This window comes from Sphaeramia orbicularis, chromosome 7, assembly GCF_902148855.1.
Source record: "Sphaeramia orbicularis chromosome 7, fSphaOr1.1, whole genome shotgun sequence".
Taxonomy (NCBI): Eukaryota; Metazoa; Chordata; class Actinopteri; order Kurtiformes; family Apogonidae; genus Sphaeramia; species Sphaeramia orbicularis.
In genome coordinates, this window is record NC_043963.1 from 31,262,252 (window position 1) to 31,284,011 (window position 21,760).

Below are 21,760 nucleotides of genomic sequence, written 5' to 3' on the forward strand. Positions count from 1 at the left end.
AGGTGCATTCTGGTATACAACTTCCCCCTGCTGTTTAGAATTTGGAATATCAATACTACATGTAACCCAGTTAAAAAAGGAAAGTGAATATGCTAACTATTTTGACTAATTGATTACTTGCTTTCATTCCAACTTTACATTATTTAAAATGTATCTGGCATTGTCTCATCTCATACTTAAAGGGGTCATATTTTGCTAAACCCACTTTTATTACTCTTTGGTACATTTATTTGTGTATCTGGACCCTAATCAAAAAGTTTGAACCCTGCAAAGCTATCTTCATATTTATTTTGGCAAAAATCGAATGGATTTCTACAACCTGTTTTAATTCCTGCTTAATTTGTTACATCTATAACTAGTTACATCATGACATTTGCACATATAAGGTCAAGACTTCGGACGAAAATTTCTCAGAGTACACCATAATTGTTTGTCAGCAGCAGCGGTTGGAGTCCATACTGAAAATATGTCCAAACTTTGAGCCGATTACCTAAAATGTTCAGTTGTTGGTTGAACAGGACAGAGCAGCACAGCCAACAACCTGGAGGGGGTGGGGCATGAAGTGGCTCAAGTGCATTTAAAGGGCCAGTGCTCAAAAACAACCTTTCTGGTGTCATTACTCAGAAATAGGGTTGAAGATGGACCTGTGGAGTTGAATTAATGAAGAATTCAGACCCAAGTATAGTATTCTCAGTTTATGTAGACCACAGGGAAATGTTTTAAAATGCATAATTCCATTTTTTTTTTTTAAAAAAAAGCAAAATATCACTCCTTTAATGTCTACTGGTACCTGTCATTATCAATAACTTCTTTTGTATACTCCAACTTCATGTAATTTAAAAATTCTGCCCTGTGTAAACTTTGTTTACAAAGCCTAAAAGGAATGTGTGCACTGCATGTGTTGTGCATGTGCAAAAATTTGTATGTATGAAATGTAACTATTAATTTTCACACAACTTCAATTTTCAGGCCTGGGTACATTACCTGAACATTAATTCAAAAACATTTACTGCTTTAAATGAGAACTGATAAATAACAGTCCAAGCTTTTAACAAGAAAGAAATTAAAAATCAAACGTGACCGGTGAGATGATAACAGATAATATGGTACTTGGTTGTCTAAAGAGGACACTGTGTACAGTGGGCATAAACTGAGCACAGAAGTCCTCCACAGGGAGCCTTAGATATTGATGTCTTTGTTTCCCCAAACTGAAGCTCACTGGCCCCCTGGGACATACAAGCTAGCACCAGCCTCATTATGATTAGCACAGTAGCATTTCTCCTCATCATGAGCTGCAGAGAGCTCAAACAAATCACTAATGAGTAATCCAGTAGATGGGCCAAACTTGAGAAGATGGCTTGGAGTATAAAAATGGACTTTTATGATCTTCACGTGATCCAGTAGCCTTTTTTTGCCCCCAAAGGGTGGTGAAAGTTCTTAGACAGTCTTCAAACACATAAAACTAAGTCCACTGGCAATAGGACCACGTCAGCCTCTGTACGGGCTTGGAAAACCCCTTGTTATGTTCCAGATGAGAGCAACTTTTCAGCCAAACAGGACAATTTTTCAGCTACAAGGTACTGGAATACAGATTCTTATCTGTGCAATCAAATTGTGCTGGAAGCTGTCTTTAGCACAGACCTAATGAACAGTCTCCTTAGCGGTGACAGCATCACAAGCATATAAAATTGCGTTGGTGCTTTTGAGGTGGTTTAATGACGGTCAAAGCTGTCAAAAGAGAAAACGAAACAGTCGTGCAGATTCGGTGGATTCTAAGGTTACTAGAAAAAGTCCCATAAAAACCAGTTCCAAGCCATTACCTCAACACACACACACACACACACACACACAATCACCACCATTACTCATTAATGAAGCTCAGCAGTGAAGTGACTTTTTATCCATTCACGCCTTAACTTTTAAAACAATAATGGCAGAGCTCACTACCAGCTTTGCACTGATTGATTTAAATAAAAGTATAAAAAAAATCTATAAAACATCAGACTCTGGGAGGGTTGCAAGGTAAAAAAAAATTTTTTTTAAATGTCGTTCAAATGCACATGGTTCTGCCACAATAAATTCTTCAAGAGGATAAACAACAAACAGAATCCTGTATTAAGTGAGAAGGTGAAGAGCATATTGTGAGTGTGTGCAATACTGACAGCCATAATATACACAATAGTTAGCATATATCAACAGAAAACAAAGGATTTTGAATAAATGCTTTCCTCACTGTGTGGGGAAAAACTGTCCCCTACCAGCTTGCACTCACAGTTGCGTCTTGCAAAATAAAATCCGCATTACTGTCCTCAGTAATCAGGCACACACATGTACACAATTGTGCACGCACCCACACAGGCATGTAAATCCAGCCTAGAGGCCTGAATATTAACATGGAAAAAAAAACAAACTGAAGCACCTCAGTTTAATGTTTAGTGTGTGTCTGGGAATTAGAGGCTATTTTGTAGCAACCAAAACAACTGGGTCATATTAGAATAGCCCCAGCTTTCCAAGTCTGCCTGGGTCTATTAACAAAGTCATGATGATCTGATGGTTACTGGATTGAAATATAATTCCCCAGTCTGGCTTTCTCCATCCAAAATCTTCCATCTCCATCCAGATGGCTTGGAGTTTCATTCATGTCAGTGCTTGGCACTACTTGTTTGTTTGGTTTTCTCACTGTAAGGCAGTCTGAGGAAAAATGCTGTAGTTTCCAGGCCCTTCTGTGGTTAGAGGGATAGAATTACATTGGGCCTAGGAAACCATTGATTCTTAGTAAAATATAATCCATTCAGAAAAAAGGTACAAATGTTGATTAAATCCTGGAGAAACATTAAACTTCTGAACAGTCTGAATATAAACACAATAATGAGCTAGACAAGTCTTGCCAGTTGTAAATGGACCAAATATCCAGATATTGCCCAAACATGTAACCATAGATTTTACATGTTTGTGGAGACAGGTGACGATTTAAATCAATAACTTAAGACAGAACAGCTTCGGTACTCCTTGGCAATGGTTGTACAAGTCTCTAACGTCTACTGGAGGGATCAAAACATAATATGATTAATGTAAGTGCTGGATGACATGACCAAGATTTATCTCATGACTCTGGCAATTCAATCAAATTTCACAGCATACAACAGTATTTATTTTTGCATGGCTGGGCCTTATGTAGCATAGTTATTTTTGGATTGTTCTACTCTGAGAAATACATTGAACATAAAAGATTTATTCATTACTTCCACATACATATAATATACACTTTGATTAACATAAGGTTTGCTTGGTCCCAGTAACCGATACAATAAAGTTATCACTATGCATGAAACAGTTTTGTTTTGCAAAATCCAACTTAGTACAAACAGAAATGAAAAATAAATAGATAGACCAACAATTTTAAGTTTCCTTTGTATAAACCCCCCCCCAAACAAACAAAAAAAACCTTAACTGCAGTTGGTTCTTACTTTTAATTTTTTTTCTTCATTTTCTTTTTTGAACTGATGAAATTTTACCCAAGAAACTAAGAATAATTTCATCTGTATCTAGATATAAATTATATAAGAATTTTCCTGGTAGAAATGCTGCTTATACTGCTGCTGTTAAGGGAATATTAATCCTTAAAGACCCAATTCTACCTTTGTGGCAGTTTGCAAATGATTTTTTCTTTATATTTACCCTTTCTTAAGTAATTTATCACCATTTATTGTATATTATCCTCTTTATTTTGCGTTTCTTCCGTAAAAATCAAATATTTAATTCATTGATCAAGTAGATGTTCATAAAAGCTCAGAATAAATTCAAAGGTTATTATATCAGAAACAGAGAAAACTGAAGAAAAAGTGACTTTTTCAGCAAAATATATCATTAACTAAACATAAAAACAAGTGTGTCCATCCACTGTCATTGATCCAACTCTGTGGGTTTTACTGGTGAATCAATGTTGTAGAAGATTCACTACGGACCCTCTGAACGTCCAAATGGATCATATCGGATGGCCATGAAAAGATGACAAACTGTATTTTGCACCAGTTATTTACATGTATTGATAGGACTAGTGGATCAACAGATAATAATCATTTTACATCATCTGATGGTTTTTGTGGACCATGGATGTTTGGGTCTTTATGGGTTAAAGGGTTGGCTCTTCTTAACCATCATCATGGAATAAAATTTTTACTGTTAGACGTTGATAATATTAACAGGTGTTTTGACATAAACCTAAAGCCTGTTGACATCTTTTGTGACCAAACTGAACTGCTGGTCTGGATCAGAACTACATGAAGACTTGTTTTTTGTTTTTTTTTTCAGATTGATGCAAAAAAAGCACCTATTGTAGTAGAATAAAAAGTGCTCTTACACTGGCCCATTGTTACTGCATTTGTAATGTTACAAACATATGTTAGTTGTGGACAGAGGTACCTATTAGTTTCACTGTTAAAAAGAGGGGTTTCCACAGTTAATATCAGTCCCCTCTCACTACATTTTGCACAGCGCTCTGTAGAGCTTCAAGTGGTGAACAATATTATAATTTGCTGCCTACTGAGGAGTTACAACTTTTGTTTCAGCTGTGCACTGTTACTATGGTTTATAAAAAATCCACACAGTATGGGAAATTAAAGCTGGTTTTCCTCTTCCTCTCTTATATTGCCCAGCTTTTACTCAAACTATTTTCATAACCAGACTTTTCAGCAACCCCTTATTGACCACGATCCTCCTGAAAGAGACCACTTCTCTCAGGCCACTTTCATTTTTCCTTTAATTTGTCACCTGTATGCATGGTAATGTATATGACAACAAGCGGCTCTTTTGCTGAGCATCTATGAGATTAATCTTATCCTGGAAGCAGTCCAGAGTAAACCCTCAGCCCAAGGTGTCACATCATATACTATAGTAAACAACCTGATAAGAAACAGTCCAGGCAGTGGATATGAAGTCAAACTCTGCTGTTGTTTAATGAAGTTAGAAAACATGTCACTCACTATGTTTGTTGTTGTTTTCTGGGCCTGGCGTGGTTCTTACAGGCTCCTGGGGATGTCCATGTTTGAGGGTCCGGCTCCTTGGCAGCCCTGATGAGGACAGCTTCCCAAGCCTTGGGCCACTTGGGTTCTCCATGCCTACAGTGGTAGTTGAGGGGGCAGAAACACACAGGAGAGTTAGTAAGCTAGAGGCAATTTTGGGAAGCTTCCTTCCACACATTAATCCTGTTCCATTGCTTGTCAAAACAATATTAGCAATGTCCACTGCATCAATATCCTGTGATGATGGTGTCTCCTTGTTCTACTATGCAGTGTCTTCATGTCAGCCATCAGAGCTTATTGGACTGAAGGTTATCTGAGTGGAAGCGAGCACATCATCTGCAGTGGTAATGAGGGTGTGACCTTCCATGTTTCATTTCAAAATCAATACTCTCACTTACACACTAACTCCATGTTCTGCCCATTAGACAAAAGGTGAATCAAAAGGGGGTCGAGGGTGGGTGTTACAAAGCTCCTTTTATATCCTTTTTTTTTTTTTTAAATAAAACTAGCCTTGCATTTATTAGTCATGGTTGACAATAGTGTTGTCCAATAAACTGTCATCACGATATGAGCATAGACAATAACAACATCACAAAATACTTCCTGAATCTAAATAGAAAGACAATTTTATTTTCATGCACCATGCAGTCACACTCTCATGCAAACCTGACCTATTAAACCCTGAAAACACAGGTCATACAATCACATCATTTCTCGTGACACTCCAGCTAACTGTTAGCTAACCTCATATTAGGTGGTGACACTTTTATTGGCCAAAGCGAAGTCGATTTATTTAGTAATTGCAAATCATTTGTCATTGTAATAATAAACAATATCACACATTGCAGATTTTCCTCATACTGTGCCAGCAACCACAACTGACAATTCACTTGACCGATTTAACAATGTATTGTTTATCAGACCAGCAACCCAAATTTCATGCCACCGTCAATGCTGAACACTCAGTCCACATCAACATGGGACAGTCTAATGGATGAAGGCTGACAATCGCTAATTATGTTAAGTGGGACTGATTAGGATCCAACATGCTTTCTCTTAGCACACATTCATGTCACTCTCCTAATGAATTACAACTGCACACAAAGGGTCACTCAGTGGGGGCCTCTCACTATCTGTTTACAGGCCATGCTATTCACTGTACACACAGCAATGATGGCTCATTCGTTACAGTAATAGCAGACTCATATGCTGTGTTGTTCATAAAATTTGGTATCGTTTTAGCTCAGATTTTTAGAAGCATTGCAAGCTTGATGCAAAATGCAAGTTGCAGAAACACAATGCAAACCAAAACTACACACTTTCCGGTTAGTGCATCCAGTGTGTGAATAGTGACTAGAAGTGCAAACATATTTTAGATATGAAAAGATAAAATCACAATAAGACACAATGATGCAATATCACAGAGGGAAATAACTTTAATCTTATTTTAGGAAGTAGCACTAATCACTAGTGGACTGTAAGTTGTTTCCACATTAAAGTTTTTAAAACCCTCTATATTAATGTTCTGCTAGACTTGAATACTTTTTTTTTTGCTTTGCTCTGGGATCTGCACAGTGCCAAGTGATGTTTCCAAAAACATTACAGGTACATTTCTCTCAAAAGATCAATTCTACAAGTACAGTCCTACATTACCATACATTTAGCTAGACACAACAAAACCTGGTGACACACACACACACACACACACACACACACACACACAGATCTCACCCAAGCTGCTGACGAACCAACCTGGAAATAAGTATTTTAGCTCCGCACGTGGCACACTGCCATGCTGTGTGACAACTCCAACAGTTTTATATAGAACACTATTTATGTGTTTAACATCAGAAAAACACTGGCCCACTTTCTCCCCCCTGCTCGGCCACACCTACCTGAGCTGTCGGGCAGTCACCCAGCACTAGGGGCCGGGTGGCCCCGGGTCACCCACGTGAGGGAGGGAGGAAGGGGTCAGGAGACAGGCACCTAAGTGGGCGTTTTTCCACCAATGTTATGTTACATGGCACTCACACCTGCTGTGCGTCAAACACCGGTCAGATCTGCTCTGGGGGGCCTGGAGGGAAGCGGGTAGTCGTCCTGTCCCCCCACTCTGCAGACGACGTCGAGGCGGAAGAAAAAAGAGCTGGGCAGACGAATTACAGTATAGCCTGCACATGAAAAGAAATCCTGGAGACTTTCACCATATTCCCAGTTTCCAGTTGCCTTGCCCCCTCCTTTCCTGCATTAATATGTATACCACGAGGCACTTCTTCAACCTCTGTCTTCTCCTAAACACTCCACATATGTCAGAAATAGCCAGGAAAAGATAGCTATGTCCCCGACTCCTTGAGGAAAAATATTAGAATACGGGATGGTTTATATAGGCAGTGAAGCAAAATGGCGACTTTATTACGAAGGAGGAGTAAAAAAAAAAATCCTTGCGCTGGCTGGAGCTAAAGGGAGGCACAAAAATATGTTTAGTGCAGTAATTTCGACGGCGACGACACAGTTGATTAGAGTCAAAGAAAACGAAGCGACGGAAAATCAGCAGAAACGACAAATTCCGTGTCGCCGGCGGTACACTCCTCGGTTCCTTACCTCGGGATTATTTCGGTTTTTTTATACGGATATTATCTTGGCGGCCGTGTACAGTATTACAGTAATGTGTGTTGGGTCATGCGCGTATCCACTCCACCTTTGACAGTTGCAACTACAGTCTTGAGGCAACTTGCAAACTCTCGCGTTATTATTATTATCTATATCGAGCGGATTAATGTGGGGGTTTCTTTCTAATAAACCCGCTGCATACCGGCTCGTGCTGCTCTTCCGACGTAACGGCGCTCGTTCCTGACGAAATAGGGTCAGGGCTTAAATTCCTTAAATCAACCCTCGCTAAGTATTTTATGGTAGTTCCTGATAAATGCTTCCCCCTATGCGTCCTCCAGTTTATGGCAATTAAAGCAAACCAAAGGGATTTTTTTTTTTTTTTTTTTTTTTTAAGTATCGATTGTTGTTTTATTTGTTTCAACTGCAAACCTGGATGTCACTCCAAATTAAAAAAAAAAAAATAATAAGATAATGAGAATTAAACAATTTTATAAGTAGGGATTTGCAGTAAAATATATATCACATCAACTCAAGGTCAGAGTTAATACACAGGTTTGTAATTATATAATGTCACTGACATATCAATACACGATTTGATTTTTAATTTCTGCAGCTGCAACTTGACTACAGGCCATGTTCCCGATTTAACCCAGCTAATAATAAATGTTTAGCATATGGCGTGGACCCTCGTGTCCCTGCTCTGTATGTGAATCATTTATGGCATCACTGCCACCTCACTCAGTCTTAGTAAAACAACACAAGGCCTTTCACAGCCTTTGATTGGTGCCAGTCATGACCCAATATTTCCTATTAGTGGAACTCATCTGAAACCATGATGTAATCTATGTGCAAAAACATTTTTTTAGGATTGCCAGTGGAGGGCAGGAGAGTGTTATTTTTGAACTGAGCTGAACGTGTTAAGTAGTAGGCTGCAAACCTAGATTAATATATATTTGCATGGGAAATTATATTATATGCTCAGCTGGTTTGCTTTTTTTCATATTTAAGTTGACTTTAAGTGAGTGGAGTTTTGATGCTATTTGCACAGATCTAAATTTAACTAAAAAAAAAAAAAAGAAGTAGGAAGAAAATCAGTCAATAAACTGAGTTAAATTAATGGCTTGAAAACAGTATAAAACCCGTAAATATTTGCCCTAGAGCCAAATCATAAACTGGCATTACAGACTGCATTTTATGACTATGAAGTGTTTTTATTGTTGCAAATAACACATTTCATTCACTGTCAGCTTTGTTTAGGGTTCATTGTGTTTTGTTTGCAGTGTTTTGACACTAGGGGGCAGTGCTGTACTGTGATTTGCTAATAGGTGACCTTGTGCTTGTGCAAATAGAGTCCCTTCCACATGCAAACTCTGCCATTTGTAAACTTTTTTAAAGGGAATGTCACACAGGCTGATACATAAGTCATCTCTTCCCACTATACTCAATGCTCAGCTGCTTTATATACACCAAGCCTGAGGAGTATGTCCCTGTTGACAGACTGACAGCTGCCACTCTCCTGTGAAGTCTGTTCAGTGTATAAATTGCCTTCTGCTGTCTTTAATGGCTGCTGATGAATAGTTCACGCCGGGCCTTGTTTGACCCATGATTAATCCTTTTACCCTGGCAGTGATTTATGTTTCTGCTCCTCCTTTGCTGAGTGAGCAAAAGGCTACTTAATGAACCGGCCAGGTGGAGCGGTTTGAGCCCTAAAAAGCTCTTGACGAGTCCATTCAGCAGTTGATTGTGGTATTTTTCTTTTGACCTTTTTTGGGGTAGCTGAATGAGTACACATGCTCTATTTTCATACTGCCATACTTTATAGTGCTATACTGAATATTTAACATGTGTGTGCTGCTCAGAAGCATTACATTCTTCAGCTGTTTATGCTACTGAGAAACCTCACTGGAGCAGCTGCTTAAGGGCTCCTCAGCAGCAGCTAATGAGAGAGGACAGAGAGTTTCTTATTCAATTTGAGCACTGTCAGAGGACTGAGATCCAGCTGATCAAAGCCACAAGCAGATAATGATAAACAAGCTTGAAGGAGACTCTCAGTGTTTGGGTGTTTCAGAGAATAATGACGAAAGACAAGCTTTCAGAAATGAAAAGCGCATTTCAAAACTTCACAAAGAAAAAGAAAAGACACTTAATAGTAAACAGTACCCAATTAACTGCGATATGCAACCATATGCTCCGCTGATTTATTCCCAGTCAAGGTTGAGAAGGCCACTGTTCACTGAGTCTGTTTATCATACATGTGCCTGGTTATTACTAGATGAGATGCTTCATGTCTTTCAGTAATTGGATCCCAATGTGTAAAAGAGGGAGACAGAATATGTGTCTGTTTAGGCATGCATCAGTTTTGCATTCATAGAAAGAGAAAATGGACTTGGAGACCCTGAATGAAAGATCAGAGCACAGGTGTTCAAGTTATAGAAACACTATCCGTATGAAAAAATCTGAAATTGTTTCGGGGGGTATTGTCAGAAAAGGCCACTGAGGCGAAGCTCTTTAATAACATGGTGTTAGCTTCATGTAGGTGTCTGTAAGTGTTAAAAAATAAAATAATAATATCATAGTAGGCTCAAGTTGCTGCACATGAACTGCAGTGTTTGTTTTCATGTCTCTCCAATCATCTGATCAAATAAAAGTATAGAACACGGTCAGTCTTACAGTGTTTCATTGCATATTACATTAAAACCAGGACCAACACTTCATCTCAATTAGTTTATTCTAAAAAGACAGCTTTTAACATGTTCCATACAATGTTTTCATATCTATAAAGCAGACAAAGATTTCCATTTGTCCTTTTGTATTTTAAACAGTTCATCAATCATCAGACAAAGTAAACTGAAAGTGTCAATATATACAATACATCAGGTAATCCAAAATAATACAGCGTGTTTTCTCTCTTTTATCTACTTTTATTTCCCAAAACTTCATGTCAAAAGGACAGATGACAGGATGTGAGAAGGAAAAGCTGTATTTGTTAAAGGTTTATTGATTTGTTTATTAATTATGTGACTTCATCATTATGATCCATAGCTGTCTGCTGCTGTCTACAGTGTCATCGAAGGTGCTTGTCTCATTCACACTCGTGTTCTTGTGTCCATGGGCTAGAGCTGTTGGGGTTTTTGATTTCCAAGCATTTGAAATCACAGTGTCAGCCAGGGACGGAAACTAGAGAAAACACAATAGAAGCTTGTCCTTTCTTGTATTTGTGTGTGAAACATGACACATAATAAGACTACATAAGGGACAGAAGTTATAAAAATCTTGATTATGCCACTGTCTGGCCAAAGAAAAAAAAAAAAAAACATTTCAGTGCAACAGAAAAATGTGTCAGTCTGCATACACTCATACTGTAACCCTACAATTTACGCAATTTCTTAAAGTTTATCCCCAAACCTGTCTGCTGTCTTCACGTAAAATAAATGAAATATTATTGCTATAATCAAGCATACACAATCAGTGATTATCATATTACTGCTCTGACCTCTGAACCCATTCCATTAATGAAAGACAAAAGTACTGTTACAGTATGCACAGATTTACAATGTATATTATTCTACCACGCTCATAAATATTTGTATTATTATCTCTGACATACAGTGGATCAGTCGTGACATGGAAAGACTGACTGACATTCAGCTTAAAGACTCATGTCTGAAACTAAACTCCTGAGGGGTACATGTGGATGAGGATTTGAATAGAATTGTAGCTGGTTTATATAGATTGAATAGGCTATATAAACCAGTAAATGCATTAAGTTCATAAGTAAATGCATTTAAGTTCAGTTTTGTTTCTTTGAACACAACCTGTGGCACATACTGAAAGGAAAATGGAAACTTTAGATCCATACCATGAAGACATTAATCACTTCAATATTTGACCTTTCACTGAAATCTTGTTTGTGCAAAGCTTATGTTAAAAAAAACCCTGTGTGTATCTGATGAATGTGCCTAATCCGAATAAGAGTTAAAAAGAGTTGAAGCTTAAACCAGTGACACACCTACTTCATCATCAGGCTTGCAAATCTTACATTTTATCACTATGTTACAGTGGTGGCCCCGGCCTTGAGCAGGACTTTGTTTCTGTCTCTGTGTCTGTAAACCAGATTGGGCCATGTTGAATGAGAATCCTCCAGACCAGTTGGCATGTAGTCTATAGACTCGTCTTCTCGCCTTTCAGTACTTGATTCTCCGCTCACATATCTGAAGACAGCAGCTCTCTCATGGCTCCTAGAGACGCATTGTGATGGGGGGGATGTGGGAAGGGGCTGCCAAATGGATCCAGGGATGAGCTAAGAGAAGTTTCCAAAGGAGGCTGCAAAGAGAAGCAAGAGAAGAAAGTGAATATATATGAGACGGACCCAAAAAGCAGAGTTTAAAGTGCAGCACCAGCACCCAGAGTGGACTCTTCTAACCTCGGTGCTTGGTCAAAAATACCTCAGTCATTCTCTATCCTCATGCACAAGTTTAATCTAAAATCATTTTCAGAGCACATTTCGAGGGTACATAACCTTCCAGAATCCCTATGTGACACGGTACACCCTCTGAATTATCAACAGCTACTGTGGTTGGCCTCTACATGTAATAAGATGAACTCAATCACAGAGAAACAACCTCTGTAACAACCTGTAATTCAGTATGAAACACTAGCAGACTGACTGAGGATGAGAATAATGGCAACGCATAAATATTGCGGCAGTGTTGCCATGGCAGGAAGACAGAGAGAAACTAATATTGTAACACAAACTAATTGTGATTAATGAGACAGAACAAAGCACAAAGCAAGGAGAGTTTCTAATAATCAAGCACCGGGTTTACACACAGAGTCATATTTGTACTATAAAAAAATCTCAGCGCTCACAGCTTAAGCAACAGATCCATGAATGAGCTAATACGCCTTCACAACAAAGACAGCACATAATAATAAGCCTTTACTCTCAATGTCATTATCTAGCTCTCTCTCTATTGCGAAACAACAGATGCGACCAGGTGGTTTCCCTGACAACTACTCGTTCGTTCCATCCTGAAATGACACCAAGTGTCAGTGGGACGGCAGACTCCCCTCTCCCAGACTGTTGGCATTTTAGCTCTAAGCCCCCGTCTCCTGATAGCCGAGGAGGACACGCCACCTGTCTCTAGGCACAGACAGATGCAGGATGGCACCGGAGTCGACCTGAACCAGGAAACAACGGGGAGAAGCAGAAGGTGGGGAGGGGGGGATGCAGAGGCTCAGATATGACTAGAGGCTTGTACAGACACACAACGAACCACTTCTGTGATAAAAATCTCTTTAAATAAGCTCCCCGTGGAGTCGTCAGAGCCTGAGTGCAGCGGAGGAGTGGGAGGCAGATGGAAAGGAGGGAATGAGCAGCAGTCAGGCAAAATTTGTGTTGGGGAGAGATGACATGCTCCTCCTTTTCTCTTTCTCTGTCACGCTTACAGTTTCATTCATATTCTAATTCAGCGCTATAGTTCAACTGACAGGCACCCAATAGAGCCCAGAGTTAAAGCTCTGCAAGGATGGGCAGAAGTGTTCCACAGCAACAGGGGTTACCAAGACAGTTTCCCAGAGCAACAAAGGCAGCGGCTGCAGTTGATTCTGGGGTTAGGGTCAAGGGTTTTATTCTAAAGATTTACTACGTCACCCAGTTTCAACTAATTAACAGTGAGATTTGGAAACCTGGCAGATGCACACAAACAACAAGACACGCTTTGATGAAAATTTGATGTGTTGAAAGGGAAGGAGGGACTGACAGTTTAAAATAAAGATATACCAACAACCAGAGGCAAGGAAGAAGAAGAAGAAGGGCAGGTCCCCCAGTGGGTTCTGATCTGAATACTCCCTCCCAAAGCTTTCCAGATGTTATGGCAACTCCTGCACGGTTCACACTTCCCTATGAGAGCTATGGCTTTGGGCTGTGGGAAACATCATCCTTACCTTTTAACTGAGTGACTGATACAACGCAACCTAGCCTGCTGAAATACATGAAATAGCACCTAGAAAATACAAATACAAGATACATATAAAAAAGGTGAAAGAGCTGAAACCTTGAAAGGCAGAAAGAAAAAACATGTCTCAGCTGAAGATACAGGGCCTATATACTGCAGCTGGTGGACTTGTTGTGTACAGTTTTTACATTTATCTTTGATGTGCTGATTTAAATCACCTCGCTCCATGAATTTTTCAGCTCTTAGTAACTTTAGAATATTATTATTTAACCCTGAACCCAAACTTCACCTTTTATCTGAAGTTTGAAACAGTTGAAAGAGAAAAACTTTAGAGTTTGTAGTTTGTGGGTAAAAGTGAACTCCAGCATTAGACCACAATGTACAGAAGTTCTTCAACACATCTCAAATAGTTTGGACTGTTTTCTACTTTTCCAGTTAATCACATGAGAATATTTTAAAGTTTGTTTTTCTTGCCAAAGCCCAAAACAAATAAAAACATCTGAGTTCTCAACCTTCTGCTTTGTTACCAAATGCTGACAAAATCTGAAACACATTCTTAAAAAAACAAAATATGAAGAAAAAGTTTGTCAGAGACACACACACATTACATTTAATCAGTTGGGCGTAAAACAAGTCTCATTCTTTCATTTGTGTGGTTTTATACTTCATGTTAGAAGAAATAAAAAAGCCAGACGCCAGAGAGAATTCTCAGAAGCACGCCAATAAAAAATAAATGAATGAAATTGACCTGCTCACATAAAAAAGACAGAAACCACAGGCATTTTTTGAAGAGTTTATCTGCTCTTAGCTGCTGTGGAGAGCAGCACTCCAAACCTTCATATATTTACTGATTAAAGTGTCAATAAGACAAGAAGATGACCTTTAATCACAGCATGTCCACATGTTCCATTACACAACATCAAAAGTACATTAATTTCTTTCAGACACAGACATGTCTTCAAATGTATTTTCACATTATTTCCTTGGGTATTGTGTGGAGAACAACATTTTCCGCAATAATTTTGCAACAAAAGTAATGTGATTCAATGCTGGGTGTGAAATGCTATTATGGTGCTCTGAGCAAATGCTCCTGCCCCAGACAGATTAGCATAAAGCAGAAAGTAAGGCCCCAAAGCCAGGGAATAAAAGTGCTTCTACTACTATCCACATTCCTTCATTAACCTCTTTACCCATCTCATTTCTTTATCACTGCTATCTGTCCATTTATTTTCTCTATCTGTTAAACATCACCTTCAATGTCAGCTTTGCGTTCTCTTTTATTGTCCCTATTTTTCATTTTCTTCACATTCAAATTCGGCCCCTCAGGTGCTTTTGTCCCTGTTTCTATCATGTGTCCCTTAATTCTTTATCAAAATCTCTGGCTTTGTGTTATTTTTCAGAAGTAGCTGTGAAGAGCTGCTATTTGTACAGTTTAAGAAGGCAGTAGAGGAGACCTTTTACAAAGCTGCTCATCATCACTCAAATCACAGACAAACTCACATCAGGTTCAGCCTTATTGGTTTTTCATCCTCTTTTCAAAAGTTATTGTGAGATCAATATTTAATTTTTGGTAAATCCACTGGTGGTGAATCAGACTTAACAGCCGATATGACACATGGCTCCTCTGAATCACAGCAGGATTGTAAATATATTGGGTTGAATTGTTCGGGGAGAATGGCTGTCTGTGTGAACCAGTTTACTTCTGGAGGATGAACGTGAGTGTAAAGCCTGAAGCCGTGTTGCCAAGTGTGTGACAAGTCCAGCCCTTTCTTTCTCACCTCCATCCTTTTGTTTTACTATCACCGTGCTTCTCCACACTTCATCCTCTCACCTGTCCAAACATCAGCATATTGTCCTCCCTATAAACTATAGATATATTTACACATTCTCACACATCAGTAACTGCTTTTTTTATTTTCACAGAAACCTCACAATTAGACACAAAACTTTACTATGTGCCTCAGAGGAGAATAAACAAACACACAAACTCATTTATTCCCTCTGCCATATCCTCCTGAGACCCAGCAATGCATTTTTTGTCCTCTGTAAAGGACAGAAGTTTTACTTAAAAAATTCTATACATTGCAAAGGACGTTCCATTTAAAAAAAAATTAAAAAATAATTAACCCATGAAGACCCAGTGCTACTTCCGTGGCAGTTCCCAGATGAATTTTTCTCTATTTTTAGCCTCTCTTATCAACATTTATTCTAATATCATCCTCTATATTTCACATTTTTCAATGATAAACAGGTATTTTCCATTATATAATTCATTGATCATGTAGATGTTCATAAACGCTCAAATTAAAGTTGAGGGTTATTATATCAAAAACAGAGAAAACAGAAGAAAAAGTGACTTTTTCAGTAAAATATATCATTAATTGAATATAAAACAAGTATTTCCATTCAATGTCATTGGTCCAACTCCATGGGTTTTACTGGTGAATCAGTGTTGTAGAAGATGACAGTGTTTCCATGTTCACTACAGAGCCCCTGAACATAAATGGGTCACATCTGATGACCATGAAAAAGTGACAAACTGCATTTTACACCAATTATTTACATGTACTGATAGGATTAATGGTTCAACAGGTATTAAACTATTTATATCAGTAAATGATTTTGGTTGCTAGAGGATGTTTGGGTCTTTATGGGTTAAAAAAAAAAATTCTGAAAAACTGTTGCATTATACAGTTTCCAATCAAGGCAATTGTTTAATGTAAAAAAGCTAAAATTGTCACTTTCCTGGGTCTCAGGAGGATAAGGCTGCTGAATGAGGTAGGGTTGTATACGGTGCCTGTTTACCTACTGCTACTTTTTTCCCCCCCTTTTCCTTATTATGTTGTATGCTGCTGCACACGTATATACCAGTGACTGCATTAAGGTACTCACACTGACCACTGAATTACCCACTGTGGGGGTAAATAATCAATCAATCAATCAATCAATCAATCAATCTATCTATCTATCTATCTATCTATCTATCTATCTATCTATCTATCTATCTATCTATCTATCTATCTATCTATCTATCTATCTATCTATCTGTCTGTCTGTCTGTCTGTCCGTCCGTCCGTCCGTCCGTCCGTCCGTCCGTCCGTCCGTCCATCTATCCAGTTTTCATGTAGCAAATAATAACACAACAGTCATCTTAAGGTGAACTATTTTTAATGTTCACCGTGAGACCTTCATCACCTCTGCTCTTATCCATCACCCTCATCACACCACCTCTGAATATCCTCCAACCCTGTGAACCTCAGGTGTTACACGAGGCTACCAAATTAGCTTGCCCTTATAGCTTAGAGTCAGAGCCTGGTGAACTGGTAAATTACATTTGCATTGCTCTTTTAATAGAAGTGTCCAATACCAATTAAATTATTTCTCCTTGCCATTTCATTCCAACTCTTGGTTCATTTTAGTTTAATTTAATTCAATATGCTTGATTAGCATGAATGTCATTGAGGTAATTGCAAATAAGTGTAATCAGCTAAATGGATTCTTTTCACAAAAAAGAAAAAAAAAAAATAGACACACAAAACACAGTCTCTTTGGATCCTACTGTGCAATTAGTACATCTTTTTACTGTGAGTCTAATGTTTGTTTTTACTATAATGATATTCATATTTTACATAGTTTTTGATTAAAATTTTAATCATCATCTTTAGTCAGTTTATATGAAGTTCAAAGAGAGATAACACATAAAAAAAAAAAAATAACCCATAGAAAAAGTCATCTTTTTTTTCCTCAAGCCAAAAATGATTTTGTCAAGCATGTCTCTCAATAGAAAAGTAATATTATTTTTAAAAAATATATCTAATTTTGTCTTATTAAGATACTTCAACCAATATCGAGCTATGTTTAATTAGTAGTAGTTGCTAAGATAATGCTTTGCACATTATCCCACCAGAATCTTATTCAGATTCAGATTCACAAAATTTAATTTTCTGTTGTGTCAGAAAATGGCTTTACTACTGTGTGCACTGAATTAAAATCACGGTGGGACAAGATAAGCTCGGCTTTTTCCTACTCAAGTTCAGACACAAACAGTAATGTGCTACACTGAAATAATACAATTTGTGGCATTTTTGTTTGGTCTTGGCTCAATGCTTTCTGTATTCTGGAGTGTTCTGTTGATATCTGTGTTTTTTCTTTTCCTTTCATTTACCTTAATTATTTTGTTCGCTGTTGGGTTCAAAATAAATTTTGTCATCATTATCAGCATCATGACATGAGATGCATTTTTAAAACTTCATATCTTGATTAAAACTCGTATTATTTGATTCTAATTAACCTCATACTCGGCCAAAAAAGTTGAAAGCTTGAGGGTAAAGGTCAAAGTGCACTGTTTGATTGTTGTGATTGTTCACAGATTTTTAAAGAACTGATAAAAGAGTATCTTTGGATGACTGTCTTCAAGATGTAAAATAATAGCCTGGCCAGCCATTCGGTTTTCTCAGTGTATTAAACACAGAAAAAACAGTATGGAATCAGACGAGTCGCTGTGAAATATGCCTTATCTATTCTATACCAGCCAATCACAAGTCTGGGGGGGGGGGGTTTTGCAATGCATCACATGCACCAACTTCTTTTGTCATGAGTCAGTCAGTTCCAAGAGTGTAAATCTCTTTACAACTGTTGTTGGTTGTTTACTTGATTCAAAAATAAGGATTAATTTACAGATTACACTATTTTTAAGGATTCTTAAGTTTCTCTGACAAAAGCGTCTCATCCGTCTTATCTGTGATTAGTTTACTTGGCACCTGTTAGTCCCGCCAACATGTTTGGATTAAAGAGGTTTTGGTTAAAGGAGGTTTTTGCGCTTCGTGTCTTTCTATTTTTCTGGGTGAGGCCACTTGAGCAATCTGTTTAAGAACAATAAACCCACCTTAAATAAGTAAATAAGTGTGTTTTGTATATTTTGTGAGAAGCAACTTACTTACATGTAGGCTTTTTTTTTCTTTCTTAATTATTTTTAAGACCCATTATGTTCTTTCAGCCAGACTTTTACTTTAGTTTACTTCAAGCTCTCTGGTCCCTAAGGAGATTTTTGGAAAGACTTAAAACCTGAGCTGTTTACATCGTTTCTATCAAGTACTCACCAAAGATGGAGTAATAAAAAAAAAGCCCAAGGCAGTAGCATGCTGATCAGAAGGAGTATTTCAGATTGCAAAGACCACTTCATTTTGTTGTGTGAAAATGAGGGGTGATTGTAAGACCCCTCACCCCATCAGTTTTGTTCATAATGATAAGTAAATACCATAAACAACCCCATTGCCAGAGGTGCTCATGGTAAGAGTAAACAATTTAGACAAACAGCTCATTTTTTTCTTTCTTTTTAGATCTTCTCAACAAATGTTTGCCCCTTGCTTGAATGCTGCATTAATAGTGAGGTAAGCTAAAACAACAAATATGCTGCAATTCTTTGCAAATGGTGCTGAGCCAGTTTCATTTGAGTCCTGAATGTTGCTGCTGAATATATCTCATGATCTTCAAAAATGATGGTACCCAAAGGAAGGCTTGAATAAAATATCTGGAGGCTGCTCAGTGTTCTTGGCACTAAATAGGAACTCATGAAAAACTGAAAACCTACAGAGTTGTTTTCAGTTGTAATATTAAACACATCTTTATTTTGGTGTTATTTCGATTCGAGTATATCCGTGACTCCCTATTTGATTAATAACACACATGTGGAATATTTTTCTTAGAGTTAATAGGGAGCGATTTCCTGCAAAAGTAAAATCAATCGACTACAGAGATTAAACTGCAAAGAATAAAAATATCTCCTGGGAACATTTCAAATGCGGTAGAACAGAAAAAAGGAGAGGAATGCTGGAGCAGTAGCCAATACAGACAGAAAACAGCCAACGCAACCACAAGAGTCAAAACAGGCTTAGAAAAAACGTGCCATGTCTCAAAGTCCTGAATCCAGATCAACACTCAATGACTGAGCTAGTTTATTGATGGCCAGATAATAAAAGTGTTTACAGAAGCCATCATTCAGAAGCAGCGCAGCAAATCAAAAGCGCTCATCAATAAAACCCCACACAGCTACAAATAATTGCTCTTGAATGTCCGTGCCCACGTATGTCACAGCAGGCATGGGTGGTCCGGTACTGGGTTCTCTGAATTTACTCAATCACAGTGCTTGGGGTTTGCTTCTCAGTTTTGTATCACACATAAAATAGATGTGATTGGTGGACACACACAGACACACACACAGACACGCTGTTACTTACTTCTACTAAGGAGCTGCAGGTTGCGGACTTCTTCTCGGACCTGGAGCTGGAGGACTTGTTGGAGGACCTCCTGCCTTAGCGTCTCCTGGACGATTCCCATTCTTTCTAACTTCTCCCCGTTTAAACGAAGCAACGCCCGTCCTATTCACAAGACATATGGATGGGTTAGACTTTTCTGTGTTTCTGTTTTGAAATATAAAATGACCCAAAATCCTCTTAAGTGTGTTTAGAAGAAAGACCTTTGAAGTTATGCCAAATGTGCCAATCAATTGGATGGTAGAGACACAAGGACTTTGACCAAAGCACCAGACTGTGACAAAGTGGTAAAAGTTAGAAGCGCTGTTGTTGTTTTCACCACTAGACACAGCTCTAAATGAAAAGAATGGAGTTGGAAAGTTCAGGGTGGAGGTCTCTTGTTCTCCCCGTGTCTGCGTGGATTCTCTCCGGGTACTCCGGCTTCCTCCCACCATCCAAAGACAGGCACTGATAGGTTAATTGGTTCATCTAAATTGCCCATAGGTGTGAATGTGAAAGTGACTGTTTGTCTCTATATGTCAGCCCTGCGATGAACTGGTGGCATGTCCAGGGTGTACCCCACATTTGCCTATAAGTAGCTGGGATAGGCTCCAGCGACCCCCGTGACCCTAGTGAGGATAAAGCGGGTTCAGAAAATGAATGAATGAATGAGTTTGATGCTGAAATCACAGTGTTTCTTCTACATGGGTGACTTTGATTATGAGTCATGGGTCATATTTTGCTAAATCCACTTTCATTAGTCTCTGGTACATTTATTTGTGTATTTGGACCCTAATAGTTCATAAAGTTTGAATTTGAACCCTCCAGGTGCTGCAAAGCTGTCTTTATATTCATTTTGGCAAAAATCGAGTGGATTTCTACAAGCTATTTTAATTCCTGCTTAATTTGTTACGTCTATAACTAGTTATGTCACAACATTTGCACATATAAGGTCAAGACTTCTGACGAACATTTCTCCGAGTACGACATAATTGTTTGTCAGCAGCAGCGGTTGTAGTCCATACTGAAAATATGTCCAAACTTTGAGCCGATGACCTAAAATGTTCAGTTGTTGGTTGAATGGGACAGAGCAGCACAGCCAACAACCTGGAGGGGGTGGGGTGTGAAGTGGGTTATTTGCATTTAAAGGGCCAGCGCTCAAAACGACCTTTCTGGTGTCATTACTCAGAAATAGGGTTGAAGATGGACCTGTGGAGTTGAATTAAAGAAGAATTCAGACCCAAACATAGCATTTACAGTTTATGTAGACCATAGGGAAATGTTTTAAAATACATAATTCCATTTTAAAAAAGCAAAATATCACTCCTTTAAAACCCACCTTTTCTCCTTGGCTTTTTAACACTTGCAATGTTGACATTTTGTTTCTGTTTTATATTTTAACTTGTTTTATTTATTTGATTTTATTGTTTCTTAAGGCTTTTATTAATTTTCTTTGTGGTGCTTTAAGTCTTTTTTTAGTCTTCTGTAAAACACTTTGGTACACTGTGCTTTATAAATAAAGTTGAATTGGATGTTATTAATGTTTCTAAGTTCACTAATTGTTGATCCACAGTTCCGACTAAATTGTGACCTTGTTTATTCGATTCCAAAAACATCTTTAGTGCAGCTAATTACAACACAAACGGAACAAAAAATGGTGGTGATTTGTAGTTTTACTGTGGCTGTTTGCTGTCTAAAAACAGAGCTAAGCTAACAGAGCTACAAGGTAAACTATCAGCTGATGTGGCACGTGAAAATTAAAATACAGTGTTGTTTCGTCTGACTGTCAAAATAAGTGGCTATGAGATTTTGTTTGAGGAAGAAAACTTGATGATACCATGATACAGTTTTATAGTTCGAGTTTTAGACTTCATCGTTGGTGTTTTTTTTTTTTTTTTTTTTTTTTGAGACATAACTGTGTTCT

At 38.2% G+C, this 21,760-nt stretch overlaps 2 protein-coding genes across 7 annotated transcripts in view; both read right to left on the reverse strand.

Moving 5' to 3' along the window:
* The window catches only part of znf512b (zinc finger protein 512B), a 34,593-nt gene extending 26,718 nt beyond the window's left edge, over positions 1-7,875 (reverse strand). For 2 of the 4 annotated variants that reach the window (XM_030139210.1, XM_030139209.1), the window contains exons 1-2: positions 6,917-7,875; positions 4,983-5,117 (exon numbers count right to left, since the gene is read on the reverse strand). In XM_030139210.1, the coding sequence (XP_029995070.1) occupies positions 4,983-5,115 (133 nt within the window). In that variant the 5' untranslated portion in view covers positions 5,116-5,117; positions 6,917-7,875. The remainder of the gene's footprint in view (positions 1-4,982; positions 5,118-6,916) is intronic. The other 2 variants (XM_030139212.1, XM_030139211.1) reach the window with 1 other exon arrangement.
* A 2,463-nt stretch (positions 7,876-10,338) lies between these two features.
* Positions 10,339-21,760, reverse strand: part of samd10b (sterile alpha motif domain containing 10b) — a 73,554-nt gene continuing 62,132 nt past the window's right edge. For 2 of the 3 annotated variants that reach the window (XM_030139498.1, XM_030139495.1), the window contains exons 4-5: positions 19,822-19,962; positions 10,339-11,951 (exon numbers count right to left, since the gene is read on the reverse strand). In XM_030139498.1, the coding sequence (XP_029995358.1) occupies positions 11,929-11,951; positions 19,822-19,962 (164 nt within the window). In that variant the 3' untranslated portion in view covers positions 10,339-11,928. Of the gene's footprint in view, positions 11,952-19,813; positions 19,963-21,760 lie in introns of those variants that run through there. The other variant, XM_030139497.1, reaches the window with a different exon arrangement.